General features: G+C 44.6%; 1 protein-coding gene across 2 annotated transcripts in view; it reads right to left on the bottom strand.

Moving 5' to 3' along the window:
- Positions 1-20,842, bottom strand: part of SYT16 (synaptotagmin 16) — a 130,268-nt gene extending 109,426 nt beyond the window's left edge. For both annotated transcript variants that reach the window (XM_064659425.1, XM_064659427.1), the window contains exon 1: positions 20,760-20,842. In XM_064659425.1, the coding sequence (XP_064515495.1) occupies positions 20,760-20,772 (13 nt within the window). In that variant the 5' untranslated portion in view covers positions 20,773-20,842. The remainder of the gene's footprint in view (positions 1-20,759) is intronic.
- Between the last annotated feature and the right edge of the window lie 2,853 nt (positions 20,843-23,695).

Consider the following 23,695-nt stretch of genomic DNA (forward strand, 5'->3'; position numbering starts at 1 on the left):
TGGCAGTGCTGGATAGTGTACAGTCAGCACCACCCACACCAGTCTGCCTGGCAGAGGAGCTGGGCTGGACTGGATTCAAAGGCAGCCATGGTTGAGGAGATGGCGAGACAGAAATCATCGATTCTGACAACAGCCAGGTGGAAAAACAGGAGCTCCTGCAGAGATTTTGAGGAAAAAAGGTCAGAAGATCTCAGGTGACCACATCTCCTGTTGTTCTCATGTCACTTCAGGAACACACATGCTTTTTTAATTTTCCTTATATGTTACTGATTTACTGGCTGTTCCACAGGTTTTTTACAGCTTTTTCATTAAACAGCAATTAAAGCAGGCAAAGTCAAACTAGGCCTATGCACTGAAGAGGCAGAAAGTCCTGAGCAAACAGTTTTTCCTTCCTCGTTTTGGATTTGAGGAAGAAAGTGACACTAGGTCTAGCTGACATTTTAGCTTGTGTCTGCAGGTAGCTGCATGCAATCATAGTGCAAATTCTTAAAAATATCATTGACAATTCCCTTCAGGTGGTTTTCTGCCCTTGTTACTTCCAGATATTTCAAGAACAGAGTAAAGCTCTATGCTGTCTTTTGTTAATATTGAGGCACAATGACAGTATAAGATTTCAGGGACATCCTGCTTTGTACTCCTCACATAAATGCAAGCACACACCATCTGACTTTCAAATAAACAGACCAGCAATCCATTTGCATACTTCATCGTGTGGCCTCCTGCTCCGGGCAAATCTGGAATCCTTCATCCTAAATTTGCCTTTTTTTCTTCTACTTTAAAGCCCAAACTCAAGTTGAGATTCTCAGACAAGGGGCTGCAAGTCCTCAGGAAACTCAGAGCATTTATCCTCTCCAGGGAACAGCTCATCACACACGTTGCTGCCAGCAATGAAAGGCATTTAGGATTTTCCTGATTAATACAAAAATACTGTATAATACCTCCATCAAAAAACATCGAGTCTAATTCTCAAGCCCTAGAGGAATCAAACTCACTCATATGAAAAAAAGGTGGATGTGAAAGCATCACCATAAAAAAACAGATAATCCTCAAGATGATTATACTTGCAACAGAATTGGGAGCCTCTTGTGAAAACATTAGTCTTGGGGCAGTACTGGAAATCAAGCACTCTTCTAGGCAAGAGCCTTCAGCTGCAGCAGAGCTCTAACAAGGGAAGCCCGGCCTGACGTGGAACAATCTCTGCAAGAGAGGATCAAGAGATTGCCCTGCTGTCTGTCTACTTCATGTGGGGCACTGCATCTGGTGATGCAACAGAGAGTTCAGCTGCCTTCAAGCCAGTTTGCACAAGTAGTGGAGGCAGTCTTACCCTGGCAGAAATGCCCAGCTAAGTATTCTTGCCGAGGATTAGTTTGCAGGGCAGCACAGAAAAGCCTGTAATCCTGCCCTTTCACCCATAAAGGTTCCCCTGCAACTACAGTGCCACTGACAGCCAAGGGACACCAGTGCCATGTCCAGCTGACGCTGCTGGGCTGCACAGTCTTCCTCTTCCACTGAGGTGAAATTTTGCATGGGGCCATCCCATACAGTTGGTTGCCTTTGGCAGTATGGAGCTGTGACCATCCCTGCATGAGGCACAAGAAGCAATTCTTCCTCTTTTCTCAGTACTGCTGCATACTGCAGTGTCTGGTAGCTTACTGGGAGTAAAGAAAGGGACTGAGTTAAATGCCCGTTAGAAAAACCACACACACAAAGGGATGTGGAAAACATGATACACAAGGAGATATAAAGAAAGGGGAAATAAAAAATCACTATGGATAGAAGGGGGATTATCTGATCTCTATATCGATTAGATACAACGCTTAAATTGCAGCAAGAAAACCTGCCAGGAGTGAGTTAGATACTGTACATCTGGATGTGGGGCAAAGGAATGGACCCGTGGCCCTATCCAGCTTTATTTTCTATGATTATCTGTGCTCCTCAGCACTCATAGTTCAAGACACCCTCCTACTGCTTAGTGTACAAAGCCAGCCAAAATAGGATTTGGTTCCCAGTTTGCTCAAGCCAGAGAGTTTCCTCACAAAACAATAATGTCTCTGTTTAGCCTGGGGTCCTAAACATCTGGACAAATAAGAGTGACAAATAACCACAACTAAACAATAAAAAAAAGAGAGTAATTCTACAAAAGGAGAGTCAGTATTAAAATCCGTTAGGCAGAGAAACACAGGCTCTATTAAATTTATTGCTTGGGTTCAGGACTTGGGAAGAGTCTCTTCATTTCCTCTACCTCTTGAGTATTTACCATGTCCCCTATGAGATAAGTCTCCCAGAGTCATTTTAATGTCATGTTCTAAGCACTTCAGCACTGTAAATCATCGATTTTTATCTCCTTCTCCCAATCAATGCAAAGATATTTATGCTGAACACATAAAAGCACTTGACACTATAGAGAAACCAATTACACCCTGCGAGACGTTTGCTTTTGGTCGTTGACATCATGGAATTATCCATTACACTTTGCACATGCCTGCCATTTACAGGAAAGCTGTGTGACCTTGCTTGCCTGAAGTTTGCAGCAGATACACCCATCCCTTGGCTGGGGATGGGACCTGAACTGCAAATTGTGAAAGCTGGGAGAAATCATGAAAGGAGAAGCAGCTCTCATGCCAGTCCTGCTTCTGTGCTCCTACCAGACACCGCTGGCTGCCACAGACAAGATGCTGGATAGACAGATCTTACTTCTAACCACTGCAGTCATGCTTCCCCCTGGAGCCCCAGGGACAGACTGGAAAACTTCATTATCTCTCTATGTCTGCCAGTGCTTCAAGGATGGGTCCTACATCCACCTTCTGCCAGTGTGCCAGGCTGGTCCTTCTGTCTCTTCCCACTCCCACACACCAGGCTAGCAATGACTACATTAAACTGCAGGGCAGGCGCACACTGAACTACCTGCAAGCTCCTGTTATAGCAATTGTCTAGACCACACCACGATCCCCTGTGGCTCCCATACTCCATGCTCCTGGCAGACAGGTTCAGGGGATGAGCCAGGAACCAGCCCTTTTATCTTGGCAAAACTGCAATAGACTTGTCAAGTCTCCGAATGATTTACGTTTCGTGACGCCCGCCAGTCCCTGTCTTGCACTTTCTACTTGTAGCAACAGCAATTCACACCATCCCAGCAGAGCACCGAGGAGTCTGTGCTCCCTGGAAAAGGACCCACTACCCAAGGACCTCCCAGGAGGTGCAGTCTTCCCAGCCTCAGCATCACATTCTCTCTCTCCCGTGTCACCAGCTCAGCAATGAAAAGGAGCTTTCCTGCCACGTGTATGTGCTCGTCTGCCACATGACTTGATGCTTGTTTCCTCACAAATAAAAGAGTTTCACTCAGCACTAAAATAGGCAGCATCATTTGAGGAACAAGTGTGTTGAACAAAACCCCACAGGAGAGTGCTGCACCTTCCCTAGCACTGCTGTCAACTTTGCCTTTCCATTTCAGGTGTTTGTCCAGATGCCCAGATTTTATCTGAAGCTGACACATTCCTGTAGCCCCAGCAGCTGAGGAACAGCCCTCACAACTAGCTCAAGGGAATTGCATTTTGTTTTAAAACCTGGGTAAGATCTTGCAGTGTAGAACCTAATTCCAGTGAAGTCAGGGAGCTGTGATGGTTACATCAGACCCAGCCTGTAAGCCATGAGCACACCTTTAATAAGACTATACAAAGAGAGAGAATATTAAACTCCAAATGGTCATCATTCTCTCTGCTGGTTGCAAGAGCAAAAATTACAAAAGCAGTGACACCAGAAGAAGCTTTAGGGCCCAGAGTCATCATCTTTGATTCTCTAAGTTCCCAACTGACCCAGCTGAGTGAAGCAGAACTATCTCTCATTAGTAGAACAATTAACTTTTTCGTGTGCCCAGGCACTGCTTATACTGAATCTATTTTAAGATTCTGAACTTTTCCTTAGAGGGTGTTGGGGTTTTTATCTCTTGTTGTCAAAACAGGCAAAATTCAGCCAAGTTCACTGCAGATCACCCCCATTAATAAGAGGCCAAATCACGCAGAGGAAAAGGGGAAATTAAAAACATCACCATGTTTAAAAACTGACAACCATATTTTGACTCTCAAATTTTAGGAAAAAAAATCCCCCCCCCCCCATTATTAATCCACTTCTGAACACCTGGAGCATCAGGCAGTCATAGGAACAGTGTGAGAACACCAAGCAGTGTGTACAGAAAAGAGGTCCCTTATTTTAAAGAGGTTGTCAGAGTGTGCACACAAAAGAAATGCTGAAGACAAGAACTTGCAGCATATCAGTTCAATGACATTAAGCCCTTTGGCTATCTCTCGTCTTCAAAAATCAAAGCAGCCTTAAGTAATAACAGTATGAAATTAAGCTGATTTCATACTCTTTAATCTAAATCAAGTAAGACAGCACACACGGCTCAGTTTTAAACCATATAGGAAATAAAAAGGCTCATTCGGAAGCCGACTGTGTAGACAGGGATTTGGCATCCTTCTGTTAATCCACTTTACAGTGATGCCTTATTTAATTAGGAAACACATAGGGAAATAATTGGTTCAAACATAAATTAACAGCAAACTCTACTACAGTAATACCTATACAATGTTCATCAGGCAGCAGTCGATCTGATCTACAAAGTCTGGTACCAATAGGTCTCCTGCTTGACAATGCTACGTTTTGGTGTCTGAAAACCGGGGTGGTCTGACAGGGAGTTTGTTCAATTCACCTGGACAAACAACACCACCAGCAGCCCTGAAAAATGCTCCACACATCCTAGGGGGGGTGAATCAATCCAAATGCTGCACACCTGCTCTTCACAGCAGGAGCGCAGGGCTGGAGACACATCATCACCCGGTGGCTGGAGCCAAGGCTTCTGCTCTGGCCACTCTCTGTTGACACTGCATGGCCCTTTGAAGGCCAGAGGAGCAGGAGAGCCCCCTTAAATAGTCTGTGATCCCTCCACTACAACAGCCCCCTTTTGCAACAAGATGCTTCCAGCCTTAAGGCACTAGTAGCTTCCAAAAACTGGAGAGAGGGCAAGTGGGTATTGATGCAACAAGAGAAATAAGTCATGGCAGAAATGTGGCATTTATAGGCTCAAATATTTTTTTTTTTAAGGCAGAACTGAAGAAATAAAGAAAGCAGATAGAAGTGAGAGGGGAAACACTGCTTTATTTTAAAAAAAAAATTATTATGGAAGTATGTATAAGCAATTTTCCTTCTGTCAGGTTGAAATGAGAGCATGTTGCATCTTATTTTTTCACCTCAGTTATGTAAAGTCCTGTCTCTGTTATGCCCAGCTCTCCTTTCCTATCATCATCTCTAATTTGCACAGATGAACAAGATGTACTCTACTTAGAAAACAAACAAATATATCTTTCAAAAGTATGAGTTGTTAAATGCTGAGCCCACATACAGAATTTTGCATGCACCCAGAGCAACTATTTGGGGTAATCTTCTCTTTCCTGCTGTGAAAGGCAGTCAATTTTAATTTGGAAGAAGCATTGCTACTGTGAAAGTTAATAGAAATCTGTCATGCACTGGCTTACAGAGGGGTGTTGGTAGCACAATCCTTGCTCAAGCATCTCTCTCTTGGATTTCAGCACTGATTCCTCAATGCCCGTCACTGAAGGTGATGTGAATGGAGGCGATGTGAACGACCTCCTGACTGTGCACACCCCCACTGTGTGCACCTTCCTCTGGAAGGACAGCGAAGACAAAGCCACGACTGATGGCTGTAAACAGCAGATGTTACTTTATGTGCCTGTTAATTGCTTCAGAGCTGTCAGGGGAAGAGGGTCGCGCAAGCCAAACACCCCCTTCAGAACACCCTTGGAGATAAGTGAGCACATGTGTGCACGTATGCACAGGCACGTGCACCTTTCCAAAGAGAAGTGGAGGCATCTGAGTGCAATTCCTCAACTTTACTCACAGCAAGCAACTGCTCAGAGGACAACAGGCTCTGCAGATCTGGGGTTTGGTTCACTTTACGGGGACGTGTAAGGTCACAGACGGGAGACTTGAACTCTCTCATAAAGCAAAAACCCATGCCAAATGCTCATTAGATAATCAGCCAGCTGCACATAAGCTGTTTGTTGGGTAGCAAGGAGCTACCGACCCCTTCTGACAGCACAGGCAGCCTCCAGGTTGTGGCTCGACATCCTGAAGAGCGGGTTGACACACTGAATCACCACCCTGTCAGTCTGAATGCAGCCCTGCAACGTTATCAGTAGACGTGTGTGTATGGCACATCTGAGCTCCCACCTAAAATTAATTCAAAACCTTCCAGCACGGGGAAATTTTGCTTCAAGCTGTGCTCTGCTGACACAATGATTTATTGATTTATCTCTCTACAAGGGAAACAGGAGCACCTCCAGTCAGAGGATATGTTACATTATAAGAGTGTCCTGGAGGAGGGGGGAAACAGTGCGCAAATGAGTGGTTCTTTTGTGGACCCTGCTAGATGTTTGTTTGTTTCCTTAAATCATACACAAATATCGTAAAAGTTTTTCAAGATATTAAAACCTTTTCAACACGAGTACACCAATCTAATGCCCAAAGCTCCTCCAAAAAGAAGGTCAAGTTTTCTTAGTACAAAAGATTTTCACCAGTCAAAACTTGTTGTGAAATAACAGAAAACTTCTACTTAATTCTTTATTATTTTTAACTATTTTAAGCAATCATCCTGCAGAGTAAGATTCCTGTGAAAGAACCCTGAAGGCACTCCCCATCACAGGGATGCTGCACTGCCCTCTAGAGCCTCTCTCACTTTCTCATTCCAGTATCTAGACACAAATTCTTACAAAATTGGCTATAAAGAAACCACAGAGGGGAGTGCTGTCTACTAGATATGATGCATGGCAAATAATTAAGACAAGAACTCAAATTCAGACTCTTCAAGTGGTTGTTGTGTTACTTTGACAGTATCTCACCTGACCACAACACTATTTATAAAGGCACATCTATGAATAAGGTATTGCATTTTAGGAAGGACTTTCAACATCAGTATCTCTATCTTCTACAGAAATAAAGATGCTAGCAAAGAGAAAAATAAATATTGTATTTTTCTCTTGCTTGCTTCTTTCCCAAGAGCCACTATTCCTGTAACTCAGATCACAGGATGAAGAATCTACCTGGCTCCTTTCAAGATGGAAAATTGCTGCACTCGGACCTGCTGCATTGAAACTTCATGTAGTGCTAGAAAAAGATGGATATTGCTCCTATGAGTGCTTTGATTTGATTTGAAGTTGGGTTTAGTTCCTTTCTCTCAAATTCATAATGAAAGATCCTCCAACACAGCTCACTACCATACATACATATCCACCTTCATGTGGGCTAACCAGTATTGTTCTTCCCCAAGGAGAGGACGGAACACACCTTAGCCCTGAAATACCAAAACTACAGCAAGTGTCTTCCATCAGTGTTACATTCCAACAACTATATGGACACATTTGCATTGCCCTTGTAGCAGGAGGTGGGCTGATACATTTCGTCCCTCTGCACTGGGATTGGTGGAACATCATCTACACATCATCCCTGACCTCTTGCTTCACCCCTATTAGTTATGCACCCGAGCAGCCCTTGTACTGTGCCAACAAGTGATGTCTACCTCACTGTTTTGAAATACACAATTTTGCTCACAAAAAGGGGATGAAATAAGGATAGAACCTGTTTTCTTTGATTTGTCGCTGCCCACATCAAACTGCTGTAGGAGATGATTCATTTCAAATACGTAACAGATCCGTGCCTGAAGGTGCACACACACAAAGTACCCTTGGAAGAACACAGAGACATGGCTGAGCCAGCCTCCTGCTGTCCATTAGCAGCTGGCCTGCTGACCCACTCAGAATCACAGAAGCAATAGTGAGATCAGGTCTGGAGAAGAAGGTCTCAGCTTCGTGATCCATATGGGGAAAGTAGAGCGGGAATAAGGAGCTCTGGGGAAAAAGAAATAAAAGAAAAGAATGACTGCCTGGTTGCTAAAAGACATGCTGAGAATTACAAAACCAGAGCTGTCAGGACCCTCTCAAAGAGCTTTGAATTTGTTATTCAGTCTTATACAGTCATGGGGAATGAAGCATCTCTGGACACTGCCCAGACCAACTGCTGGATGACATCAAGAACTGCACTTTGTGCATCCCATTTCTAGTCACAGAAGATAAGGGAACAGAACATGGCTCTTAAGAGTTTTTCTGGCTATGTGCCAGTGTCTGGAAGAGGACTGAGGTCTCAAGGAGACATCATGATCCCTTAGACTCCAGCAAATATCATTAGAGAGTCAAGAAGTTGGGGGTTTAGGGTTATTCTCTGAAGTTTGTCTATTTTCCCAAGCTCCACATCATCTCTGCTGTACTCTATCCCACAAGGTTTGAGTTTGCACAGAGATTACAGCACATTAAACTCACTCCATGGCCTAACTAAAGCACCTTGTGTGACAACTGGGCCTGCTCAGAGGATCTTATATTACCTTTTCTATTGAAGTCAGAAAATCTGACTTGTCTGCTAAAAGGCACATTATCCTGGATGTCACAAACACAAAGTTTTTAGTTTAGCAAGGCTCAGTGTAACCAAGTCTCTGCTCTTTCTCATGACATGAGACTTCCCAAAGGCAAACTTACTCTACAATTTTCTCTCTGCCTCTCTCCTTCAGACTGGGTCCCCATGACTGCCTTTAACTGTCTCTTGGTTTGGATTTGAATGTGGCATGTTCATCTGAAGCCTCGTGGGTGGAAACAGGAAGGAGCTTAGAGTTTAGTAGTGATGACAAAGACCTCACTGTCAGGAACAAGATGTGAATGGACAAACATGTCCTGGTGTTCTAAGTGCTTCCCAGTCCTTCTGCAAGTGTTACGTTCCTTTGGCTTGTCCATCTTCACCCACACTCTCCTTGCTGCAACTATGTCCCCAGAGGTATCTGGACACGCTGAATTTTGTATCTCCAGCAGCAGCTCCTTGGAGCTACAGGCACTCAGCTGGAACATGGATGTCACAGCGAGGGTGAACCTCAGTTCAAGGTGGAGACACTAAAACCCAGTCTCCTGCAGGTAGGAGGGCACTGGGCATCCCAGCTCCCATCACAGCCAGTGGATCAGCACTCAGTACAGCCAGGGAGCTCAGAGAGCCACTCACCTGAGCGCTCACTGTGAGTCGACTTCAGAGCTGGGTCACTCCCCAGGCTTCGTGGACTTGTCTTACCTAGATGTCCATTAACTGCAATGAGGGCTCAGATGCCTTTCACACACCTTTATGTTTCCTTAATCTCACAATGAATCTCACCTCTGTTCTCAGACCCACACAATGACAAACAGGTGTGTGCTCCTTGGGAAACCACACACCTTGCACAACATGGCACCTGGGTGGACACAGTTCAGTGGTGGACTGGGCAGTATTAGGTTTAAAGTTGGACTCAATGACCTTAAAGCTCTTTTCCAACCTAAATGTTTCTATTCCTACCTAATTTATTCCATTACTAGCATAATTATTTATAGCATAATAAAGTGTAAGTTTTATGCCTGCATATGTCATGAGTATAGATTCCCTGTTTATGTTGTTCTAAAAACGTGGGGGATTTTTGTTTTCTGCTTTTGGTTTGTTGGGGGTTTTTGTTGTTTTTTTTGTTGGTTTTTTTTTGTTGTTGTTGTTTTGGTTTTTTTACAAAGGCTTGTGTTTCCTACACTAATTCAGCAGCCTCCCCTCAATGTTTCATTACTCCTTAGACAATGTTTTTGGGAACCACTGAGCGAATTGCAAACACTGAGATACTGTTACCTCTACCCCAGAAGAAGTTGGAAAGCTTTAAGTTGGCCAAATGTACATCACGTTGAATCACACTCAATTAACCTAATCAAGTATTCCTCTAATCAAAACACACGTTTATGAGCTGGCAGTTTCTGACTCAACCACAATTCATTCAATCTTCAGGAAAAAATCATTAGAAAAACCATCTGTTCTCTTTAAATAGACAAGCTATTTTTATGTTCACAATGAGCTCAAGTAATTATAAAACAAGTGGAATGGGTTTCAAAAGAAAAATGAAGAGAGAGGGTAAGACAACTGCTACCTTGTGATTATCATGGTACAAACACTTTACATGCAAGCCATGTAAAGTTCAGGCCTTACACTCCTCACCCTATTATGCATCATGTAACCAATTGTCAGCTGATTAGCTGAAGTTACACAGTAAATGCTACAGGGAGGCCCTGGGGTGAGATTTGGTGAATGAATATTTACATGCTAGAATTGAACACCAACAGAATCCCAAAGTTAAAGTTCTCAGAAAATGGTTGATTCTCAAAGAAAATCAGTGTCAAAGTCCCACGCACCTGCTATTTTTAGGTGCCAAATTCAAGACTGCTGTCCTCAAAATCATCAGTCGTTTGACACCTAATCCTAGGGGATCTGACATTTTTTGCAATAAAATTCCCCGGGCACCCACCTGCTCACAGGAACCATGACAGCATTAATCAAAACAGCAGAACTCTTTTGTACCTAATCCTTCCCATAACCCACAGCACAGGAACTTCTGCCTACGTTTCCTGATGAGCTCATCTATTATCAAAGAGATGAAGCACCATGTAAGATCGAGTGGGCAACACCTTTCCCCCAACAGTTGTGTGGCTACAAGATGGGACAGCCCTAGTGGAAGTCTTGGCTTTGCCTAGAAGGATCTGAGCCCCAGCATCCACACTGCCCTGGCCTGTGGAGTCATCTTGAGGAATTAACTCTCAGTACACCCTGCTGAAGCTGCTCCAGTTAAATGATCAATGGACCAAAGAGAAGCACCAAAGGAGCACAAGTCCATTGTGAACTCCAAGGTGCACTAATGAGAGAGTTTCCTAACACGAGGCAATCTTGACTTCTTGCTCATGCTCCAGTGGTTCCTGATGCTAAACACTGAGAACATGGGCAGCAGTTCAAGAATCTGAAGGCTCCTCTTTCCAGTGTCAGAGAGGGGCACATCTCCACTCTATGCTACTCCACGTTTTAGATTGACTGACTTAGAGCAATTCCCACAGGCTGCTGATTGCAAGGCTTCCCATGGAGACACCTGGCTGATCTGTGTGACTCTTCTGTTTATTGTCTGACAAGAGCTCATCATGGATCTTGCTGCAGTGCCTGGGAAGGAAACATTCCTTCAGTGTCTCCAACTCTTAAGTGAGTATGCCAAGCTCAACTCCCAGTTTTCCATTACCTCAGCTCTGGAACTATCTAGTCATGGGTTTAATGCTCCAAAAGAACTCGAGAACTCCCGGACTGCCTATGACTAATCTACCGGTTTTGGCAAGGAACACTCATAAATGGCGTTCAGTGACTCCCAGCAGGCGAGGGCTGCTGAGCAACACCATATGAGAAAGTGCTCCTGAAGGATGTAATTCTTGACAGGACAAGAGGTGATGACTTTAAACTGAAAGAGAGTAGATTTAGATGAGATATTAAGAAGAAATTCTTTACTGTGAGGGTGGTGAGACACTGGAATAAGTTGCCCAGAGAAACTGTGGATGCACCATCCCTGGAAGTGTTGGATGGGCTTTGAGCAACCTGGTCTAGTGGAAGGTGTCCCTACCCATGGCAAGAGAGTTGGAACAAGACCATCTTCAAAGTCTCTTCCAACCCAAACCATTCCATGATTCAGACACCTAAACCAACTTTCAGTGTGGCAGAGAACAGCACATCTCCTGCCTTCTTTGCCCCTTCTGACTTCCATGGCACAGAATACATAACAGCATGCCCCAGTGACAAAGAGGAAATCCATGAGCAGCAAAAAACCAGGACACATTGAGTTGTACCAGCATGGCTAGTACAATCATCAGTTTGAGGACTCCTCCTTCAGGGTAGCACTTTCCATTTGTCATTACTAAATTACAACTCTTTGGTCATTTTGCCATTTTGGACAGACCAGATAATGTGGCCAGCTACAGGGTTCCCGGGTAATGAAAAAGGTGGGAGGTTGCCAGTATCTGGGCTAAAATGAGATCATCAGGTACAGTCAAGACTGTAACTGAAAGGTGGGATTACTATCTTCCCACTCATGAAATGTCCCTTACTAAGGCTCTCCATGACATTAGGTGCACATCATATGGTTCAGTTGCATGACAACACTGGCACATGGCTCCTGGAACCAGGCAGGTTGACCACCTTTATGCACAGCATCACAAATAGCATAGAGTGCAGGCTGTCAGACCCCTCAATGTGGACTGCCTTAAAAAATACAGCAGAACTTCCCAACATAAATTATGGTAATAGAAATACACCTTAAGTTGTTTACAGAATGTTTTTTGACTTCAGCATGAAGTGCACTCTGCTTCCATTGAAAAGCCTGTGATACACCCTGTGCAACCATATAAAATCCAAGTTAAGGGGGAAAACATTTGCTAATGTTATATGAAATGCAGGTAGCAAATCAAGTAATTCAAACTGCAGAACAAACCCCAAAGCACTGCTGCAAAATGTTGTGAGCATTTGTACATCTCACCTATTACACCTCCAGTGAAACCTTAGCAAGCATTTACTTTGAATTACAGCACCAGAACCTCCTGGACCAATTTCTCAGCAGGGCTCCCCACACAGCTATATCATCCCCATGAGGACTGATGGATAGAGCTGAGTGCCAGTGCTACCAAAATTCTAAAGTAATTTTTGCAAATGGAAAATAAAATAACTTGTAACTATACACATGCTTCATGGAGCATGCATGGTTTTTTAGGACTAATTTAAACACAACTATAACAATTTCACCAAATAAAATCTACACCTTCATCAAACAGCAGTAGGTATTTTACTTAAATGCATAGATCTGAAGTAAATTACAAGGTGAGAATCTCAGCTGCTATATCAAATAACCTTCTAGTCCTCGTGGCAATGAAAAAAAATGCTTTCTTTCCTTTCATCTGCTCCTCTGAAAAGAAGTTCAGAAGATTTCAAGTGCTGCAAAACAAGAAAGAGGATAAAACCCTCCCACACATGAAACATTTTGTGTGTGATTTTTATGGTGATTGTGTTGTTCTTCAGGGTTGACTCAAAGTTTTTAAGCACAAAGCATAACCATGGCATGTTATGCAAAACAGATTTCAGACAACAGAACTTCTTAAGTGTTTTCAACAAAAGTTGTTGATGGAAAATATTGGTTCCAAAGAGCCACTAGGAAACGAGAAGAAATACCCACTCTAAAACAGACAATGCTTCATGACCCCCTGCCATCGTCTGATAAATACATTATAAATCCTTTGCTGCAGACCACGATCTGGAGATCCCAACAATTACCTTTAAACAGTGGCCCAAATGCTTATCTTCTGATAAAATCCACATTACCAGCAGGAATCAGCACTATGCAGATGCCTTCTACCTGCAGAAACCCTCTCCCCACACTTGAAGAATTAATGCTTAGGAAAAGAGAAATTACCACACCAAAGAACAATAAATTCTTTTAGAAAGCTCTCTTCTTTCAATTGCAGCAAGATACATCTGTGTTAAAATTACTGGGTTTTGGTTCAATCACTGAACATTTTTGTTTCAACTGTGCAAGCACTTGGTTCTCAGGATGATGCAATGGGAAATGTTCAGGACAATTTTCTTAAAATTTATATGCATTATCTGAATATGCTCTCTAAACACTTCTGAGATGTAAACCACATTCTGATTTTCCACATTTTTGTAAGAAGTGCTTAAGTGTTTCAAAACTCCATTTTTGACCAAAATAACTAGTTTTGGCATCTGCAAACCTGTATTTTTAAAGAATGACAGAGATCTTAAAACCTGTCTGCCAGCTCTAGGAATAAGCACTATCTACAAGTTCCCAGATGATTTCAAATCTTATCAAAGTCAATAAAGGCTAATTAAGACTGGCCTCCCACTCCTTGGAGGCACCTAGTATCTTTGTACAATTGTACATAAAAGCTCAATAAAAATAATAAGGCTAATAATAATATCTAGCTTATATATAACACATTTCATGACAGAAACAGTGCAGGCAAACAGGGAGGGGAAGCAAAATGCCAGTCTCAAAGTCAGCACCAGAGCAGGGACTGGTCTAGTGGAAAATGTCTCTGCCCGTGGCAGGGGAGCTGGAATTAGATGATATTTAAGGCCCCCTGTAATCCAAACCATTCTGTCATTCTATAACTGGTATCCAACAAAGTCCCAGCCCTAAAGGCCTCCTAAGAGAGGGGGCCAAGAGAAACATGAAAGGTACTTGTGAAACAGAGGGGTCAGAATGGTGTAAGGTACTCAAAGGAAGAAAGTAAACCAGCCCCGTTCCATCTTTGCTCCTCCCCAGTGCTGCTTGGAGACCCTGCACTGCTCTCATGAGGAGCTTTCACCAGGGAACATCATACAAGTTATTCCAAGCCAGAAATCAGGACTGTGTTAATGAAGAAATGCCACCCAACTGCTCCACACAGGCATTCAAGGCAGCTGTGATCTCACAAGAAGAAGGAACAAGGGTAATTTTGTGGATTTATATGGAAAGAGGGCTCTGTGATACCCTTCCAATACCCCGTCTTTGTCCAACACTGTCTACATCCTCCTCCACCTGTCAGTTGGTTCTGGTGCAATCACACACTTTGTCCTTGAAATTATATCTCCTCTTGGCTTCCCATCCTCCTCTATGCCCTCCCCATCTCCCTGAGCTTCCCTGGAGACCTATTCTTTCTTTTCTCCCTTCCTTCCCATCTCAGTCTCAATTTTTTGTTCATGATCCACAGTTCTCAAGGATTATCTTTCTGTTCACACCAGATCTTGGCACCCCTTTCCAGTTGTTCTTGTTGTACATCTTGTGAATCAGCTGAAACTTCAGCATGGTTAAAAGCACAGCTCCTAATTTTGTTTGGCCCAAAACAAGGACATAACTTGTCTCAGAACTTGCTCTGAGGTTTCACAGAGAGGAATCATCCTAGTTTTTGTACAATATCTGCATGGTTATGCAGTTTGCAATTTACCATTACTCTTTCAACTCCCCTCCTAGTCCTTTCCGTCTTGATTCCTGTGAGCTGCTCTTCTTGGGACTTCACAAATGGCATTTTGTCTTTCTCATACCACTGAGAAGGCTGCCACAAAGGTCACTTTTCATAGGTTTAACCGAGTTCTGCAGCCGCTGACAGACAACATTGCTATTTACAATTTTAACCAGCTGTTTACCCACTCATTTAACCCTCTAACGCAAAATCAATCTATCTTACACATAAAAAGGAAGATATCCAAGAATTCCACTCCAGACAACACAGATAACACAGTATATCCATGTCTAATTAAAACATGTCTAATTGGACTTGTTTATAGCCACCATCATAGGCCAGGTATACACACATCAGATATATGGTTGATAACTGTGTTCTCCTCTGGTTGGGAATTCACCTCCCAAAACTACATGAAGAACAGTCTGTGCAAAGTCTGAGTGCCTAAATAGCAACCAGCTGCACCAGTTTGTAGAGTCAGTGGCTTCCCAGCTTCGAGACAGATTAGACTCAAGCCCTTGCTGAATAATTGATCAAACTTTCTCAGTGCACAACCAGAGACATCAACAATAGATCATACAAATGGGACGTGAACAAAAGCTCTCCTTAATGACTGCTCAAACCCTCAACATACCTAAGGCACATAAGAGGCTGCTTTTCAAAATAAAGCCTTTGATATTTCAGATATTCTCCCCTGATAATTATGACTACTCCTATTTACATAAGAGTCGTCTCTACAGCTGAATAGCACCATGGAAGGACTTAACCAGGCCAGATGGAACACACTTGTTTCCCACGTGTGCAGGAACTAAAAGAACACTCCAAGAAGGCAATAAACATTACAGACTCCTGCAGATGGGTCCCTCAGGAAGTGCTGGCATCATTACTTAGAGCAGAGGCAAGCCACAGAGCTGCGTTTCACAAACCCTGACACAGCTCACAGCACTATCGCTGCCGCAGCGCTTCCAGCACGGGGCCAGCACACCCACAGCCACACCACCACACTCACAAGACTTCCTCCATAACTGCCTGTCTGCACTGAACGGGACCCACCTCATGGTGACCTAAGCATATTAAATCAGTGCTACAGCCATCATCAGCAAGGCTCCAGGGGCAGACTTGACTTAAGGTGTCCTGCAAGCCCGAGAATGTTTGGTTTGGCAATTCACTTTTGTCTTCAAACCCCTATTTTTAAAAGCCCAGTGGCCCCTTAGCTCTTTTTTTTTTGTCAAAGAAGGAATGCTGCCTGCACCTCTGCAACTGCATTCCAGTTCTTCAGTGAAGCACTCCCCACCCTCTCCTCCAAGGCATATGTAGTTGCCTGTCTTTGAGAAAAACAAACTCTCCTCAGAGGCAGCATCCCAGGAGAATACCCTGCACTTGAATCAAAACAGGAAGGAAACAGATTTAAAATGTTCTCCAATTTACTTTGAAGTCTGACTGTGTATCTGAATGTTTTCTCATGGGGGCAGGTGCATAAGCACAAGCTCTTTACAGAAGTAGCAGCGTTTCACATATTTGGAAAACAACATACAATTGCAATCAATATTTTCCACAAAGCAGGCATTTTTTTTTTGAAAGATTTGCTTTTAACACAGCCAGATGTGATGCAGGTCTATTATTAGCAAGAATTTGAGCAATGTTACATCAAAATGAAATAAGAGAGGAAAACCAAAACCAAGATACAATGATATGAAATTTCAAATGAAAGCCAATATATTTCCAGTATTTAAAAACTGCTCTAAACAGTCACATGTATGTCTCCTCTTTTAAATATATTCTCTTGGGAGGTTTTTGATTTTAAAATGTGCGGGGTGGTCTTAATATTATGACAATACCATAGAATCAAAATCATTTAGATTGGAAAAGACCTCTGAGATCATCAAGCCCAACCAGCACTGCCAAGCCCACCACTAAACCACGTCCCCAAGTGCCACATCTTTTAAATCCCTTCAGGGATGGTGACTCCACCACTGCCCTGGGCAGCCTGTTCCAGGGCTTGACAACCCTTTCTGTGATGAAATTTTTCCTAATATCCAGTCTAAACCTCTCGTGAGACAACTTGACATTTCCTCTTGTTTCCTCTTCCACTTCCTCTTCTTCTCACTTGTTACCTGGCAGAAGAAACTTCCCCCCACCTAGCTACAACCTCCTGTCAGGGAGCTGTAGAGAGTGAGAAGGTCACCCCTGAGCCTCCTTTTCTCTGAGATGAGCCCCCTTCAGGTCCCTCAGCTGAACCTAAGCAGATTTGTGCTCCAGACCCTTCCCCAGCTCCATTCCCTTCTCTGCACATGCTCCAGCACCTCAATGTCTTTTTTGTCATGAGGGGCTCAGAACTGAACCCAGGATTCAAGGTTAGGCCTCGTCAGTGCCAAGTACAGAGGGATGGTCACTGCCCTGGTCCTTATGGCCACACTATTTTTGATACAGGCCAGGATGCCTTTGGCCCTCTTAGCCACCTGGGCACACTCTGGCTCATGTTCAGCTGCTGTCGACCAACACTCTCACATCCTTTTCTGCCAGGCACTTTTCAGCCACTCTGCCCCCAGGCTGTAGCACCATGTGGGGTTGTTGTGACTCAGGTGCAGGATCTGGCACATGGCCTTGTTGAATCCCATACAACTGGCCTCGACTCATTGATCCAGCCTGTCCAGATCCCTCTGCAGAGCCTTCCTGCCCTCCAGTAGATCAACACACCCACCCAACTTGATGTTGTCTCCAGCTTTCTGAGGGTGCACTTAATCCCCTCATCCAGATCATCAATAAAGACACTAAACAGGACTGGGCCCAGTCCTGAGTGCTGTGGGACCCCGCTTGTGACCAGCTGCCATCTGGTTGCAGTACCATTCACCACCACTCCCTGGGCCCAGCCAACCAGTGAGTTTTTTAGCCACCAAAGAGTGCACCTGTCCAAGCCATGAACTGACAGTTTCTCCGGGAGAAAGCTGTGAGAAATGGTGTCAAAGGCTTTACAGAAGTCCAGGTAGACAACATCCACAGCCTTTTCCTTATCTACTAGGTGGGTCACCTCGCCATAGAAGGAGATCAGGTTAGTTAAGCACAGCCTGCCTGTCAGACCCACACTGGCTGTCCTGTACGTGCCATGTGATGGCACTCAAGGTGATTTGCTCCATGACCTTCCCTGACACCAAGATCAGACTGACAGGCCTGTAGTTTTCCAGATACTCCTTCCAGCCCTTCTTGTAGGTGGGCATCACATTTACTGACTTCCAGTCACCTGGGACCTCCTGGGTTAGACAGAACTGCAGGTGAATGATGGAAAGTGGCCCAGTGAACGTTTCCACCAGCTCCCTCATCACCCTTAATGTAATCTCATCTGGCCCCATAGACCTGTGTGTGTCTGAGTGGTGTAGCAGGTTGCTGACTATTTCCCCTTGGATTATGGGGGCTTCATTCTGCTCCTCATCCCTGTCAGCCAGCTCAGGGGATGTGCACCCCGAGAACAACTGATCTTACTATTAAAGACTGAAATAAAGAAGGAATTAAGTACTTCAGTCTTTTCTTCAACATTTTTTACTATTTTTCCCCACACCCAAAGGATGGAGGATTGAGGATGGAGATTGACTTTAGCTCTCCTTTTTTTTGCTGGTGTATTTATAGAAATGTTATTTACTGTCTTTTGCAGCAGTAGCCAGATTAAGTTCTAGTTGGGTTTTAGCCCCTCTAATTTTCCCCTTGCATAACCTCAAAACATCCTTGTAGTCCTCTTGAGTTGCATGTCCCTACTTCCAAAGATTTATCTCTCTTTTTTATCCCGGAGTTCCAGCCAAAGCCCTCTGTTCACCCAGGCCAGTCTTCTTCCCTTCTGGTTTGTCTCTCAGCACATGGGGACAACCTGCTCCCAGGCCTTTAATTAAAATCATTAGAAGTGTATTCAAATCATCCACAGTTCTCTTTAGCACTGGCCTGAACTGTGTCCAAGCCATACTCATTTCCAATTGAGCTGAAGCCATAGTTACTGGAAACCAAACTTCCCTCACTTTATCCTCAAGCCAACAGGAGCAATGAATTATTTAGCAATAAAAATCAGAGCAGACAGCTGTAACACATCTCTCTGATCACCTTAAGTCATCACTGCCACCTCTTCTGGCAGCCCAGAATCACAGAGGAAGAGAGAGTCTCTGGCTTTTTTGCCCTTCTATGAGGAACAGCTCTGACACAAGGACAGAAGATAACACTACCTGAGCTATCAGGATGCCCCTGCTCCTCCCAAAGCTCCCCAGTCAAGAAAAAACCCCAGTTCTGCCAATGGTCCACTGCTCCATGCAAGTACAGAAAAGACTGGCATCTGCTGAGGTGTATGTTGGATATAATGCTAAAAAGAACAATGCAGATTTTCCCACTTCAGTAAAAATCATAGTTTATATATATGAGTGGACTTTAATACAAGTACTCCAAGTCCAAGGAATGCCACCTTACTCATTTTAACATTAGGCTTCCCTCCAGTCTTCTTTATTTCAGGTTATTGTTTATCATTCAAAACATTCAGTAATTTTCAAACAGATGAGGAATCAACTGATAGATGTGGATCCCTGCTTTGAGGATGTAACTCATGAAAGGACAGGTTCTGCTAGGTAACCGTGTACTATTACTCTGAACAAATCAGGTTAGTTCTTAATTCTCCTAAGGCCACATTGAAGCACCAAACAATTCCACATTGTGGAGAATTCATGACTCCACCCATCAGCCTGAGATGACCCTTCCTTGGGGACACAGCCTTGAAAGAAAATGATGAACAGTAAACACAAATGAACATCACTAAGTGAGGAAAAGAGGAACTGGACTCCCCATTAAGCCCAATCATTTTAATAAAAAGCTCAAGCCTAGAATTTTGTTCCTGAGAGCTTGTTCCTGAGATGCTATATGCATGTCTTAAAGACTCATGTGATTATTTTCCCTAAACCTGGCAAAAGGTACAGCAAAATCAACCTGGCAATCTCCAAGAAGTATCAAAGTTGTCATTTTTATAGTAAATCAGGAGGAGACCCTCAGGACCTCGGCTTCCAGCAGCAATTCAGGTTTTAACTCGCTGGTGCTGTGATCTGAAATATTAAGGGAAATACCTGGCCTCCGTGCAGAAGCACCACTGCCACATCCAAGAGCTCAGCCAAGGCGGGTCAACAACACCATCAGTCGAAACAACAATCAATCAATCAATCAGTCAAAAATCGGCATTTGTATTATAGCATGGCCAGAAACCCCAACAATTCCGAGGCTCCTAGACCCAGACAAGTCTCCCATGGTTACAAGAACACTTGTTCTCCATTAATATCTCAGAAGTAGGCTTGTCCTATTCCTTTATTCTCCCTGAAATCCATGTCCATGTGCACCTATCCTTTCCGCGTGGAGCACACGAACAACACACCGCGCCACCATCCCCTGGGAGACCCGCCGGCGGCGGGGTGGAGGGGACACCCCCCGCCGCCGGCCCGGGGGAGGACAGGGACCCTCGAACCTCCTTTTGCCGCCGGAGAGTCCCCGCCTGTCCCAGGGGTCGGGCCACTGGAGCGGGGCCCGGTTTCCCCCGCCGTCCCCCGCGGCGCTCAGCACCCCTCAGCACCCCTCTCCCCGCAGCATCCCACTCCCTTCAGCATCCCTCTCCCCGCAGCATCCCGCTCCCTTCAGCATCCCGCTTCTTTCAGCATCCCACTTCTTTCGGCATCCTTCTCCCCTCAGCATCCCGCTTCCTTCAGCATCCCGCTTCCCTCAGCATCCCTCTCCCCTCAGCATCCCGGTCCAGCGCGGGGCGCGGCCCGTGGCAGGTGTCCGAGCCTCCATTCCCCGGGGATGCCGCCCCCGCCCCGCACTCACCGTCCGTGGCCATGGCCGCGGCCCGGCCTCCCTCGCTCACTGCCCGGGGCGGCGGCGGAGCGGGCGGGGGGGCGGCCCGGGCCCCGCCGGCAGCGCGGAGGGTGCGCGCCGGCCCCGCACGGCGCATCCCCGCCCGGCGCGGGCAGCGGGGGGAGCGGGCGCGGCCGCGGGGGTCCCACGGGGCTGCGGGAGGGAGCGGCGCTGCCTCCCCCCGGGGCATTTCTGCGACGTTTCACCCCCCACCCCCCCAAATCTGACTTGGGAGGGGTAAGAGCTTGGCCACGCTCTTCCAAAATCTTGCGCCGTCTCCTTTCAGTAAGGCGCCGGGACCTTGCTGCCCTGCAGGTAGCAACCGCACCCTCGCTGGGATGGGCACTGACAACTCTCAGCCCTCTGCCAGGAACTCACCTGCTCGGCGGGCTGCATGGAGCCCGTCTCTCAGATTTAATTGCCACCTCACTTTTCAACAGCCATGCAAAACTCATTTCTAAAGAAGTTTCTCCCCATCCCCAGTAACCCTTAGTTGGGTTATGGCCAGCCCTAACATCCTCCACTGTTGTCCATATCCAGGTTTACATTTCTATGGCTAAAGAAGCAGCAGTTTGGTCTCTGTTACAGAAAGCTCAAGCTGTTGCAGGATAACGTTTTTTTGCATGTTTCTACTGCAGTCAAACTGTGGTGCAGCATAAAGACTGACCCAAGGGGTATGAAGATGGTGAAGGGTCTTGAGGGGAGGCCATATGAGGAGCAGCTGAGGGCACTTGGTCTGTTCAGCCTGGAGGAGACTGAGGGGAGACCTCATTGCAGTTACAATTTCCTCGTGAGGGGAAGAGGAGGGGGAGGCACTGATCTCTTCTCTGTGGTGACCAGTGACAGGACCCAAGGGAATGGCCTGAAGCTGTCAGGGGAGGTTTAGGTTGGATATTAGAAAAGGTTCTTCACCCAGAGGGTGGTTGGGTATTGGAACAGGCTTCCCATGGAAGTGGTCACAGCACCAAGGCTTACAGAGTTGCAGGAGCATTTGGGCAATGCTCTCAGGCACATGGTGGGATTCTTGGGGTTGTCCTGTGCCAGGAGTTGGACTTCAATGATCCTTGTGGGTCCCTTCCAACTCAGGACATTCTATGATTCTAAGTCCTAAGTGCTAGGAGCAAGACAGAGCTTAACACATCTGTCAGCTTCTTGTAGCTCCTGAAGTTCCTGCAGTCCCATTTCCAAGTGTTGGGCTGCATACAGACGGAGGAGGGAAGCATTCCATTACCTGGCTTAATCAGGTGCCCAGATTTGAGAATAAAGATGAAAAGGGGATGAGGAAGCCATGCCCATGCAGCAAGCTTTGTAAAACGTGAATGGGCCACTCCAGAAGTAGAATTAATTTCAAAATGAAATATTCCAGAAAAGAAGGGATAAAATATCAGTGTCATTTGAAGAATTTGCTACACGTGTGTTGAGAATACAAACACTCAGCATAGGGACCTGTTATGTAAGACATGCAATATAATACTGAAATAAACCTTAAGGTTTCCTATAGTCCTTTAGGATCAGGTCTGCCTCAGACAACCATGACCAATGTTTATCCCACATTGTTTTGAACTCCTGAATTGATTTTGCTGTTTGTTATAAGGCCAAATTGTTTACTTAACCGTGAAATTCTCTTATTAAGCAAATTCATAGTGGTGCAAATTGTACCTCTCTACCTCAGTGAACACGGAGAACAATTAATTAATCACCATTTGCATAAATGCATATTACAAAGCTCTAAAGACTGTTACCAGGAAGACTGGTACATTCACTCTCAAACCCTTTATTTTTCAGACTAAACTCTCTTGCAGTCTCCTTTCTTTTTGTTGCCTTTTTTTTAGGATTCTCCAATTATTCTAGAGGTGATACCTACATCAATACCAAGCTATATACACCACAGATCTTCACTGTCTTCCATGGTATTTGCAATTTTTCACATCGCCCCCATATTGCTGATCCACCTTCGGTTTGAGGGCTGGAAAAACATCCGGATTGAGCACAGCTGTTACAGGAGCATTCCCAAGTTTTGGTATTTGAATTTAATTTGCCCAAGTGCAGCCTTTTGTACTTTGATTTAACTATACCTTGTTGATGTCTTAAATTATAATAATAAAAATTATATTGTAAAATGACTCCCACTTAAACAGTTCCTTGGTGTTCAAGAAAAGACTGCAAGTGGCACTTAGTGCTCTGGTTTATTTGAGAAGGTGCTGATCAGTCAAAGGTTGTACTTGATGACCCCAGAGGTCTTTTTCAAACTAATTGATTCTGTGGTTCTGTAAACTCATGTCACCTGTAAGTGTTTTAGGTTTATTCTGCTTTTCATCACCCACATTATACTTGTAAACACTGCACAGCACTGGCTCAAACCTCCCCTTAGAAGATCTTTTAGCTTTGAAAGCTAAAAGAAACGGTGATTACTACTGCATGAATGTAGCTCTTCAGTCAGTTGTGTATCCACCTCAGAGGAGCTTCAATCAAAACATATTTAATTTATGAAAAGTGTAACAACATCCAGATACACACTGTCATGTTGTCTGACTCCTATCCATCAGCACAACTGGAAGTTAGGCTGGTGTTACAGAGATGAAGTTTCCTTTCAGCCTTTAACTACTGTAGCAGCTGAGGCTACAACCAGGAGAGAATGTAGACACTAGAAAGTCTAATACCATTATTTGGAAGTCCAGAACTCCTGTTGCTGTGTTTCTTTTAATGACAGCTGCTTGCTTCAATGAAGCACTTTAGGAAGTCCCTCTCCTGTTTTTCAAAGCCTGTAATTGCCTATCTGAGTGCAGCAAGGGATTCTTTTATTTTTTTACTTTTTTCTTTTTTAAAGATTACATCAGCATTATGAAACTCTGCTCACAGCTGCCTCTTGAATTCTCAGGATTACTGTTTTGAAACATAACCATGCA

Source organism: Pseudopipra pipra, chromosome 6 (genome assembly GCF_036250125.1).
Source record: "Pseudopipra pipra isolate bDixPip1 chromosome 6, bDixPip1.hap1, whole genome shotgun sequence".
Classification (NCBI taxonomy): domain Eukaryota; kingdom Metazoa; phylum Chordata; class Aves; order Passeriformes; family Pipridae; genus Pseudopipra; species Pseudopipra pipra.